The following is a 13,036-nucleotide window of genomic DNA, read 5'->3' as shown; positions in this document are numbered from 1 at the left end:
ATACAAAAGGTGAAACCCCAATCTTTAAGCAAATGTAATCATGACTCCATATTTTCTTTTCATCACAATTCTGAACTTCAACTGAAAAATAAATTAGAAGATTGACTAACTTTTTTGAAACATTTAAAACAGTAAAATTCAGGTTACAAAACAGTTGTCCGATAGTAACTTTATCAAACACACATTCAAAATAAATGACTTGAACACAGTACTTTTCAAACAGCAGCTAATGGACAAATATTGTGGGAAGGCCAGGGTGTACTGAAGCAAGTTCAAAAGACTAGGGAAAGTGATGGATTTTCCAACCCCAATGATCTGAATCTTCAGACTCCTAATGAAGGAATAAAGTCTGATGAACATGGGTTAGACACACCCAGTGCCAAAAAGACTAATATTTAAAAAGTACTACAATGTTAAAATTTTATAAAGTTGGTTATAAGAAAATAAGCTTTCTGGGGCTTCACGTGGAAAAGATGAAAATGAGGGAAAGTTCGTCATTTCTGTATAACAAACAATGTTTTGCCTAGAATTGGAAAGGGACATTTTCAGATTTACCATGGAGACAATACTCTACACTATTACTGTACAACCAAGGTTTTAGTCTGTTGGCAATAGTCAATTTAATGATGCTGATATCAGGAAATTATCAGTAAAGAGAGGTAAGGAGTGTTCACACAGTACTTGATTGAACAGAAAAAAATGACAGAATTATTAATCTGTTTATTTAGTCTAACTACAAGTGAAAGACTGCATCTGATGCCTTACTGGAGGTGAGAAAGTGTCAGAATTTAATATGTACATGCTGGAACACAAAGGAAAACACAGTGGTCTCTAAACCATTACTGCCAATAGTATGACGGTTCTAAGTTCATACTGTCAAAATCCCTATTCACACCTCAAAGAAGGGAAATACATAGCGATATTAATGCATAAACGAGAGACTGGGTGGGTACTGGTACCAAAGGTCAGTGCATAAAAGGGGTAACAACCCCACAAAAATAAACATTGACAATAACCTAAAACAGTTAAAAAAAAGCACATCAAAGTGCCAGTTTTGCACAGAAAAGCTGCCTGAATAAATATCAGCTATCAATTTGTGTGTGAACATCCACAATTTCATCTGTTTTCTCACGTTTAGCACCATATTCTTCTTTGTTCACATCCTCTGAGTAGTAAGAACCAGGTTGGATTACATTAGTTTTGTTGCCACTGCTGGGGAACACTTGTCCATCTGCAAGAACCTGTCTCACAGTCATATTTATACGAGAATTTTTTAGATAACTGGCACAGATTTCCCAGTCAGCTTCATCACACCAAAGAGTGGAGTCTGCGGTAACACTATCTGTACAAATGGCTGGTTCAAGACATCTTGGCACAGGACATCCTTCAGGATTGGAGATAATTCGAGGTACTGCATGGTACAAAAGGCGACTAAACCCAGACATTATCATAATGTCACCACTGTGCATGAGCATAGCAATGGGCATGTCCTCTCTCTTTAGCCCACCTAACAAAAATATGGAGGACTGTCCAAAACTAGAAGGAAAAGAAAAAGCCTAATTAGAGTCAAGGATTCTATTTTAAATAGCTCTGTAAATCTTCCTTCAAAATTACAGTTCAGTATGCAGCATTATAAGAAAGGAACATTTTCTATTTCAATTAAAATGCTGAAAAAGAAAAGAAATTCTAAACATACTAGTGACATCAAGTTGTATCAGAGGCTTGTGTGTTCAATATGAATAATTGAACACAACTCAATACTTGAAACACAGTAAAAGATGGATTACTGACAAAAAAAACTTCTGACTCATCCTGAGGAAATAATGCGATTCAGCTAATAAAATGATGTTGCCCAAGACAATAAGACATGGGAGTGGTAACACATGATACAACAAAGTAGTAGTAAAATGTACACCCAGCCTTATTCATAGGCTATTAGGATTGTGATTAAAGTGCCTGCTGAATCACCCAGCCAAGTGCAGCTATGAGAGATACAAAGGTCAATTGCAAACAGTATTTTTTGCCACCTTAGTCTTCTTTTTATTGAAAGCCTAAGTCTAACTAATATATCTTCTACATCTGTTGAATGCTGACGCACTATAAAAACAATTCCAATTGCCTTGCATCAGTAAAACATGATCACAAAAGTGTCAACTAGTTCACGGTTACTAAGAAAACCAACCAGTTACATAACTGCTGCAAGATTAATAGTTTGGCAAAAAATAAACACACACAAAGACTGATAGGCAGACAGACATACCGACTAAGCAGCAGTTTTTGCTAAACTGTTAATTTAACAAGTTGCAGTTACCTATATAATTTACAAATTATAAGCAAACTGCCAATTAAGTAGCAGTTTTACCATCTGACATAAGCAGGTTCTGTAGCCTAATGATAATGAACACAGGACAATGAGGGAGACTTTCATAACACTTTTGTATTCAGTGGTAGTAAAGTACATTTATAGTACTTACTAGCAAACAAGAAGTTATGTACTCACCATAACGTTTGATGTATGTAGTCCATCTCTCCTCACATTCTTACCCGTGGGTTCGGAGACGAATATTGGCTCCGACTTGGATGACTTTACTAGCTCAAAGTCTTTCATTGGCTGGGCCAAGTGGGTATCCCATGGTGCACTGCTCCATATCCCCAGATCTAGTTTGCTGCGAAAATCATTTGTACTCCATACACACCTCACATCCATATAAAGAATAAGCTAATCAAAGGGACTCTGTAGATGACAACCTAACCTCTAAATCCTCCAGGAAGGGGGAAGGTGGGAGGGTAAGAAAGAATGTGAGGCAAAACGGACTACATACATGGAACGTTATGGTGAGTACATAACTTCTTGATGTTATGTAGTCCTACCTCACCTACATTCTTACCTGTGGGACAGCTTCCCTAGCACCTACATCCTGGGTGGCTCATAGGAAAATACTCCTGAGAACTGTGGAGCCAAAAGACGACCTGTCCCTGGAGACCACGTCCAATTTGTAATGAGAAACAAAAGTGTGAGGAGAAGCCCAAGTAGCTGCAGCACATATATCATCCATTGACAATCAAGCTTGATAAGCTGTGGATGTAGAAACAACCAGAGTAGAATGTGCCTTGACTGGAAATGGCAGATTTTTACCTCCTGCCTGATAGATGAAAGAGATACAACTGGCTATCCATCTAGACAGCATGACCTTGAACCCATTCATTTTTTCAAAAAGGAGACAAAGTTGGTCAGATTTCCGGATATCTTTTGTCTGGTGTAGATAGAAGCATAACTGTCTATGTACATCCAATTGGTGAAATCTAAATTCTGCCTTGTTAGAAAAGTGGGGGAAGAAAACAGGCAACACAATGGACTGATTCATGTTAGACACGGAAGCCACTTTAGGAAGGAACGAGGGGTTTGGTCTAAGAGAGACCCTATCGTTATGGAAGATTAAATATGGGGGTTTGATGGAGAGGGCTTGAATCTCCGAAACCCGTCTCGCTTAAGTGACTGCTGTTAAGAATGCTGTTTTCCATGTCAAGAATTTTAATTCACAGGTAGCTGCAGGCTCAAATGGTGGTAAAGTAAGGGCTTGTAGAACAAAATTGAGATCCCAGGGCATGATAGGTTTGGACACTGAGGGACGAAGCAACAGAGTACCTTTAAGGAATGCTTTGCATAGTCTGTGTGCCATGAGACTAGGTTCATTCGCTACGTGGAAATTAGATATCGCCGCCAGCTGAATTTTGATGGTGGCTGATGCGGACCCCTGATAGAAAAGCATAGACAAGAACTCCAGAACGGAATCTATTGGAGCTGTGTAAGGATCAATGCCTCTAGTATGTGCCCAGATAGAGAACCTTTTCCATTTACTAGAATAAATCTTTCTAGTGGATGGTTTATGAGAGGACAAGAATATATGGACCACTTCCGGTGAAAAATTCTGATGTCTGACTAAAGATGGAAGTGGAGTAGCCAGGCTGTCAACCGGAGAGTCATCAGAGAGGGGTGGAACTGTCCCAACATGTGTCAGTAAATCTGGTTGAGGGTCCAGAATCCAGGGAGTGTCCACAATGTATGGTTGAAGAAAGGGGAACCAGACTTGACGAGACCAGTGTGGAGCAATCAGAATCATTCTGTTTCCCAAGGATTGCGCTTTCTGAATCACCCTTGACAGCAGGGAAAATAGAGGGAAAGCATAAGGCAGACCGGAGGGCCAATCGTGAACCAGAGCGTCCCTGGGTGATTCCCCCTGTGGGGGGATCAGCGTGAAGTAGTTGCGGCATTTCGCATTGAGAGGGCTGGCAAAAAGGTCGCAGCAAGGCTGACCCCATCTGCTGAAGATTCGCTCTGCAACCAGGCGATTCAGAGACCACTCGTAAGACATCAGGATAGCTCTGCTTAGTCTGTCCGCTATTACGTTGGACTTCCCCGGAATGTGCGTTGCCACCACAAACCGTTGGGAAGCTATTGCCCAGTGCCACACTCGCATAGCCTCTCTGCACAGAGGGTAAGACCGGGTTCCCCCTTGCTTGTTGAGATACCACATAACTGACATGTTGTCTGAGTGTATCGCAATTGTCCCTAGAGGAAGAACCTTCTGAAGTGCCTGCAACGCAAGAAGCACCGCTCTCATTTTATATGCAAATGTATCTCGTGTTCCTGCCACGTGCCTTGGACTGTCCTGCCAAGACAATGCCCCCCCACCCCATCTGGGAGGCTTCCGTGGTCACCGTGGCAATAGGGACAGGTGGAACGAAGGGCTTTCCCCCGTTCAAATTGTTGATGCACAGCCACCAACGGAGGTCCTGCTTGCACCTGTCCGTGAGTAAGATGGGATGAGATAGTGGGAGTCTTTGAAGAGACCATTGAACAAAGAGGAGCCATTGAAGAAGTCTTGTGTAATCTCGCTAGAGGGACCAACATGACAGTTGCTGCCATGGTCCCTAGGAGTTAGAGAACCAGTCTTGCCTTCACTTGTCTCAGGGGCATCAGCATGTGTATTTGTTGTTGTAATACTGTGATCCTTTTCTTGTGGTAAGAATGCTCGCATTCGAATGGTGTCTAAATCTGCTCCTATAAAGGTGACATGCTGTGAAGGCAATAAGGCAGATTTTTCCCAATTTATTGTTATGCCCAACTGGTGACATAGATTAATGGTAGCGTCCCTGGTTTGAACTAGTTGATGCCTGGAGGGGGCGGTAAGGAGCCAGTCGTCCAGGTACGGAAACACCTGGAATCCCCGACGTCTCAAGTGAGCCGTCACCACCGCCATACATTTGGTGAACACCCTGGGGGATGTGGTGAGACCAAATGGCAGGGCTCGAAACTGGAAGTGACTGGCTCCCAGCCGGAAGCGTAGGTGACTCCTGTAGTAAGCATCCTTGAGGGTGATGGAGCACATCCATACCTCCTCTCCCAAAAATGGGAGAATCGATTGTAGTGTGACCATACGGAACTTGGACTTGTGTACGTGATTGTTGAGTTGACTGAGATCTAGTATGGGTCTCCGGTCCCCTGTTCTTTTCGGCACCAAAAAGAATCTTGAGCAAGTCCCTAATCCGATTTGGTCTGAGGGGACATGTTGGATGGCTCCTTTTTCCAGCAGCTGCGAGACCTCTGAGGCTGCTCGATCCCTTTGACTGAGTGGAACGTCTGGGATTTTTCTGATTGGCGGGGGTACTGAAGAGAATGGAATGAGGTAACCTCCGGAAATTATCCGTAATACCCATCGGTCCTGGGTAATGCTCTCCCAGGCTTCTGGGTATAAGGAAATTCGACCCCCTGACTGGCTCTGGATAAGCGCAGTCGGGCACACCCTCAGGAATGAGAGTATGGAGAGCCACGGAAGGAGTCACGGTCTCCCGAATTCCGGGGGCCCCCTCTGCCTCTGGGGCAATGTCTCCCTGAATAACCCACCCTCCCCTGCCTCTGGAGGGGGGTTCACCTTGTGCGGCAGGAAAAAACCTCTGCGATTTCTTGAACCACATCTTCCCCCCCACTGGGCCTTGGGATAAGGCCTAGAAGGAAGGGAAAAACAGACCCCTACGGCAGACAGTGACTTTCCCTCTTGCTCGCATCTGGTGAGGGTGTCTTTCACTTTGGTCCCAAGCAAGGAGGAACCGTCAAAGGGGGCATCAGTGAAGGAAGACTTGAAGGCCTCCGCAAAGTGACACAGGCGCAGCCAGGCTTGCCTTCTAAGGGCGACCCCTGAGCTTGCTGCCCTACTCGCTCCCTCGGCTGCATACGAAATGAGCCGCATGGACGAGTTAGCAATGGAGTTGAGGGTAGAGACCTGGGCGCTAACCGTCTGAGCCACTGCCTCAGGTATGTTACCCGTAAGAGTATCTCCCAACTCTGAGGATATCTCTCTGGAGCTGAGTTAAGTGAGACAGATAATTCAGCGACCGTAGAGTGAAGGTTGCTGAAGATATGGTACGCTTCCCGTACCGATCCATGGTCCTAGACTCCTTGTTAGGAGGATAGATGGATGAAGAAGACTGCTACTTCCTTCTGGGTGGCTGCCACCACCACCATGGCATCTACAGGGACTCCTTTTGACAGAAACTCTTTGCCCTGGGGGGAGGGCGGAAAGGAATTTGTTGGGACGCCTGGGCACAGGCTCCACAGAATCGGGGTTTCCCATGCTCTTCGACAGATGAGGTCAAGAAGTTCGAAGGGTGGAGACACCCAGGAGGCGGAGGGTTGAGCACCAAAAGCCTTAAGGAATACTGACTCCTCCTCGGAAGGAGCTTTGGAAGGCCAGTCACCTCTGGAAGGCCAGTCACCTCTGTTTCAGTATCTCCAGGATATCGGAGAAGGAAACATCAGATGATGACTTGGGGGACCCTTCAGATTCCTCAAGGTCAGTATCAGAGGTGAGAGACTCATCCTGGGAGTCTATGTGCTTTCTCTTGAACAATTTCTTTCTAGGAGGCTCCTCAGGCATGAACGCTGGGAGACCCTCAGAAAGTTGGGGACAGCTCATGGGGGTATCCTTAGGCCCAGGCGCTTTACTGTCCATGGATAGGTGAGTATCAGAGGCTCTCGCTGGGGTGGTGGGGGACGGAATGACCGGCACGGGTGATGAAGCTGATGACCTGGCCAGCATGCTCCACATGGCCTCGAAGGCCAGTCCCCCGAGTCCGAGGACCGGCCGGCCTCCGAGGCCATGACCGGGACCGGGGTCCCACGAGTCGATGCACCGAGTGGGAGACTCGGAACCGACAGATGTCCCAAAGTATCCCCCTCGGGCCCAACGGAAGAGACCAGAGTCCCGAACCCTGTGGACAGAACCGACATGGTCGGAGCAGAGGTCGGCACCAATAGACCCAGAGGGGATATCGGAGCCGGCGTAGGAACATCACCTGGAGCGGAGCATACCGGCTCCGATGACAAGGATGTGCTCGGAGGAGGAATCATCGAAACGGTCATAGGAACTGGCTCTGGAGCAGAGTGGGTTGGAGCCGAGGACAATTTAGCCAACACCGGCGACTGCAGGAGCCTCTGCACCACCCTATCAACATCCAAATCAGAAAGCCTGGAGGATTTGGAGGAGAGCGATGGAGACTGGGATCTCGTCAGGTGAACCATGCATCACACTGGGTGACCGGCTCCGAATGGGTTCAAGAATGATAGGAGCAGATGCCGATTCAGTTAACACTGATACTTCCTGTGGCCCCGAGGACAGTGGAGCCGAGGAAGTAGAGTCCAGTACAGTAATCTTCTCCGGAGGCTCCGAAGATATAGATGGAGCCGGAGACCTTTTCTTAGCCTTGGAAGCTTTGGATTTTAACTGAGAACTGGAAGCCGAGTCTATAGCTTCCTCAAACGACGGTTTTAGAAGTCCTTTCAATATTAATTTATTTTTCCTCTCCTGGAGCACCCTAGGACTGAACGCGTGGCAAAAGCTACATGACTCCTGTAAATGGATAGCTCCAAGGCAGTAAACACACGCAGAGTGTCCATCCGTGATGGACATCTTATATCCACACTTGGAACATTTTTTAAAGCCAGAAGGCTTATGCTCCTTCTGATCCTTAGACATCTTATAACTAGTGCTAAGCGAAACCACCTAGACACAAATCACAAAAAGGGCGAAAACAACACACAAAGTAGATACACCAGAAAAAACTCTACTCGACACAATCTAAGAACCTCTAACTGAAACGGTTCTTCTAAGGGGACACACAGACAAAACACAATCACACTAATAGTTCATCTAACAGAGGGGAGGACTAGGTCCTCTAAAATGGGCCTAGCCTGCTGGAACAGTTAGGGATACCAAAAAGCACAATTACCACACTCAAACACAGCAACAGCAACAAGAATAGCTATCAAAATAGCTTTTGGGTATGAAATATCAAATTTCTCTAAGAGAAATAGCAAAAAAGAGGGTACTTGGCCACAGCCAAGCGAGACCCCGTCCTAGCTACACGGGCGGCAAATGAGATCTGGGGATATGGAGCAGTGCACCATGGGATACCCACTTGGCCCAGCCAATGCGAGACTTCAAGCTAGTAAAGTTGGCAGAGTCGGAGCCAATATTCGGCTCTGAACCCACGGGTAAGAATGTAGGCGAGATAGGACTACATAACATCATCAGTTTGCCACATAAAAGAATTTAAAAAATCCACACTAGGTCTGTAATGTAACAAGTGGTTATGGTTCATACAACTTTTTTTTTTTAAGATATGAGCCATCAAACCTGATGAAGAGGTGATTGTCCTTCACTGCCACTCCATACATGAGGGTTTTGCTCTCACAATCCTCTAAATTGTAATGCTTCTGTAAAAACTGCAAGAAAGACCCAGCAAGAGAAGAGTCTTCCTTGTACAACACCTTAAACCTCCGGCAGCGGAGGAACATAGGATATATGCAAATAACCCCTTGGACATATCAGTGTTTCAGCTACAGGTCTTCTGAATGTTCATAAGTTTTCAAAGTCTCTATGGGTACACCTGAGACCACAAAACCTCGGGGGGGGGGGGGCTTTGGCAACTGCCCATTTAATTAAGTGGGCTTGCTCTTTCATGTCTGAATGAAAAGTGAAGTTAGCACATACATGGATACCAACACACCATCAAGGAAGAATGACTTGCAAGAAATGAGCTTTTACTCACAGATGTTGGCTGTAGTCAAATTTAATTTTCAAGCCATCAAAAGTCCCCAGACAGAAGTTTGCCTCAGAGTGGTAAACACATGGGATGACTTTAGATGTGCGAAATTCTATCAGACAATGGAGAATGCATGGCAGCCGTTGCTTGACTTAGTAGAGAAATTATCAGTGAGTGGCTGAAGGCAGAAATAAATGGAAGACATCAAGGAGAGCAGACAAATTGGAATGTCACAAAAACAGAAACTCTAAAGGTAGATGCCAAGTGAAGGGCAACTTTCCAAGGACTGCCATTCAAAATAAATATGACTGATAACTAAACGAGTTTGTGAAGGGTTTCCTGGCAGTAGCATCTCTATGTGACACTCACAATGTATAGCGCTGACAGCTGGGATGAAAAGCAAAATTCAGTACAATTTCATGCAGCAACAACAAGCATCATGCAACTTAGTAAAGTAGTAATTCCCACTAAGGACATCTTAAGGAAAAACCTTATATATTAGATTTAATCACATATTCGAGTGAGACAAATTGCCTTTGGAAAATAAAGCATGAATTAACATGCAAGATGAAAGAGGGGGCTAAATCCTCCTTAGATTCAAACTGTTAAGAGAGAGAAAATGTAAGTTCACACAAAAAGTAAAACAAGGTAGACATTCTAAAGTACCCATTTTAACAGAAAGACTGAAATAAACAGAAAGATTATATTATTTACCCTGATGGAACCAAGAAACCAAAACTGCAGATAAAGGACATTACAGCATTAACTCAATGGAAGAATACAGAAGTGCCAAGTCTCACTCAAAATGATAACGTGTATGAGCAGTAACTACCTCCAGCAGCAATAAAGACACAGCAACAGTGACCTCAGCAATTCAGTCTTGAGAAACAGGATACCCCATATGAGAATGTTAGTTCAGGCCTATAACATACTCTCCAAACTACAGCAAGGTTATAAAAGTGAGGGCAGGTAAGCATCTGGAGGACTCATGCTGGCTCATGCAAAGAAATGCAAAGAACTCTGAACTGCTCCAGCTGAACACCTAATAATGGTATGACAGGCAGTGGTACCAACAATGGAATCAAAGCAAAATAAATCCTCTTCTTATATGGACTATGGAACAGTAACCTGATAAGTGGATGATAGGATCAGGTACTGGCATCAATGTAATGTACCGTATTTCAAACAATTCTGATCTGGTCAGAGCTATATGAATATTTTGGACTAGGCAAAAATCTAAAACCTTTCCAGCCACAACTGGTAGAACAGTCAATCTGGACTCTGACATCTTCATAGTGGTAGTGGAGAAATGAGCAAATGCTTTACTTTTATTGCTCATGAAACAAAAAAACACCTTACTTTCAAGTCTTCAAAGACCATCTTGCTTCCACTGTGCAGCTGCCTCATGGAGAAGCCTTATAATCTCTGCAGAATGCTTTCCATTCACCTCTGATTTAGCAGAATGTAAACAGGATGAGTAGAGGAGGGACTCCTTGTCCTGGACTTCAAATAAATCTGCTTCAAACTAGGATGTTTCCCTCAAAGTTACCAAGTTAAATTCACAGCACGACCTGAACTTAATTGCTCACAGGAGTACACTTTGGCAAGGAAAGAGATGCATATGATATCAAACTCCAAAAATCAGAAAAAATAAAATGTTCTGCATGAAAAATGAGGACTTATCTCACAGGTTTTGATGCAATTTCAAGCTATGTTTTAGGGTGGGGGAAAAGTACAGTTGTGTACACTTGCCATAAATGTAGATGTTCAAGTGTATTCACTGTTGCAGTCATCACATTTGGGTTATCTACTTGCAGTAGCCCTCAGTCAGCCTGATTATCAAAGTCTTGGGTCCTGCGTCGGTTGCTGTCTCATCTTCCATGACGTCAGGTAGTCAGGGGTATAAAGCATGCAGCAGATGCCATTACATCGGTTTTTCTTGCCCCAGATGTTAGGTGCCCCCCTAATGGGAAGCAATTAAATATATATACAAGGTTATACCTCCAACAAAAAAGCAAATATGCCAAAAGGCTTTTAAGCATAGTAAAGGAGAGTAGAGGTATAGCCAAAAGAAGTCAGTGGGCTGGAGGGAGGATAACCAGGACTGCAACAGTAAATACACTCTAACATCTACATTTATGGTAAGAACACAACTGTACTATGTTCTTCGTGATTCACTGTTTCTGCTTAGTTCATCTGCCAGTGTATTTAGTTTTCCTGGCAGGAATTGAGCCTGTAGATGCAGTTGGTGGCTCAAGGCTGTGTTCCACAGAGCCATGGCTAGTCTGCAGAGGGGGTAAGAATGGGTACCCCCCCTGCTTGCTTATGTACCACATAACAGTGATGTTGTCCGTCTTTACCATTAACTGTCCTGGAAGAATGTGGTCCTTGAAGGCTGTCAGAGCATTCTGTATAGCTAACATTTCTTTTTGATTGATAAGCAGGTGCATTTGACTTGGGTTTCGTTTGCCCTGAATGCACTTCCCTGCCAGGTGAGCCCCTCATGCATAGTCTGATGAGTCTGTTAGGGTTTGGGTGGCAGAGAGTAGAGTGAATGGTAGTCCCTTGTTTTGGTGGCAGGCCTCTGCCCACCAAAGGAAGTCTAACCATAGGCAAGGTATGATAGGAATCATTGCTTCTAGATCCTGAAAATGTTGACACCATAGGAGTTTTAGATACCATTGTAGTTTCCTCATATGCAGTCTTGCATATGGAATTAGTAGAATGCAGGAGGCCATGAACCCCAAGGCATGCAGTATTTGCCTTGCAGATAGCAGGGTTTTTGTGGCCATTAGTTTGAAGTAAGTTGTCAAAATGAATTTGTTTCTCTGGCGTGAGGAAAGCCATCTGGGAAGTTTTGTTCAAGCTTGCTCCCAGGAATATAATTTGACAGGGTACCAGATGTGATTTCTTTTCGTTTATGGTGTAGCCCAGACAAGTTAGCACCTTTTGTACAAATGCCAGATGATTGAAAAGTACGTCCTGGCTTTCTGCCTGAATTAGCCAATTGTCCAGGTATGGGTATATTTGAATAATTCTTTGCCTGCAAAATGCAATGACTGGAGCTAGGCACTTTGTGAATTCCCTGGGAGCAGTAGATAAGCCAAAGGGCAATGCAGAGAACTGACGGTGCATGTAACCTGCTTTGAAGCGTAGGTATCTTCTGCAAAATTCCCTGATTGGGATGTGCAGGTAGGCTTCCTTTAAATTCAATGTTGCCAACCAGGCATCTTTGCCTAGCATAGGAAGTAACTGGTGAAGAGTTAACATCTAGAATTTTGGAATCACCAAAAAGGTGTTTAAGATAGAAAGGTCCAGGATAGGATGCCATGCATTGTCTTTTCTGGGTACCAGGAAAAGTCTTGAGTAGAAACCTTGTCCCTTTTCCTCTTCTGGTACAGTCTGAATAGCCTTTATGCTAAAGGGAGAGAGAGTACTTGCTTTTGAGCCTCTGCCCACTGATTTGGGGGTAGATCTGGCCAGCTATTTGGGGTTGGTAACGTGTAGAAGCGAGATCTGTATCCTTGGGAAACTATATTTAAAAACACATTTGTCCTGGGTAATGAGTTCCCAGTTTTTTGCCTGCATAGCAATATTTCCCCATAAAGGAGCAGTCAGTTGAGAAGTGCTTGGAAGTTTTAAAGTTAAGTCAATGAGACAGTTTACCATAGGGGGAGTCTTACTACTCCCGGATTTGGAAGTGGGAGCCCTCCATGCTTAGTCCTGTGTGTACCCTGGGACTGAAGCCTGGGTGTTCTGCTGGTTCTGGGTTTGGACTGAGAAGGCCTGGAAGAGGCAGGAAAAGACCAATTCTTAGAGGGCCAATGCCTACTAAATCTTGGATGCTGTACTTGTAGGAAATTTTAACAGTTTGCATAGATTTGGCTCTTTTAAGAAGTTCTTCTGCATTGTTGCCAAACAGGCAGTCCTGATT

At 44.3% G+C, this 13,036-nt stretch overlaps 1 protein-coding gene across 1 annotated transcript in view; it reads right to left on the bottom strand.

Annotated features, from left to right (window-relative positions):
* Window positions 1-700: 700 nt before the first annotated feature.
* The window catches only part of ALKBH1 (alkB homolog 1, histone H2A dioxygenase), a 181,575-nt gene continuing 169,239 nt past the window's right edge, over window positions 701-13,036 (bottom strand). The window contains exon 5 of the mRNA XM_044073512.1: window positions 701-1,536. Within this exon, the coding sequence (XP_043929447.1) occupies window positions 1,083-1,536 (454 nt within the window). The 3' untranslated portion in view covers window positions 701-1,082. The remainder of the gene's footprint in view (window positions 1,537-13,036) is intronic.

This window comes from Protopterus annectens, chromosome 6.part0 (assembly GCF_019279795.1).
Source record: "Protopterus annectens isolate FY-2018-M chromosome 6.part0, PAN1.0, whole genome shotgun sequence".
Lineage (NCBI taxonomy): Eukaryota > Metazoa > Chordata > Ceratodontiformes > Protopteridae > Protopterus > Protopterus annectens.
Note: the sequence above shows the minus strand (reverse complement) of the source record. Positions and strands in the feature narration are given on the sequence as shown.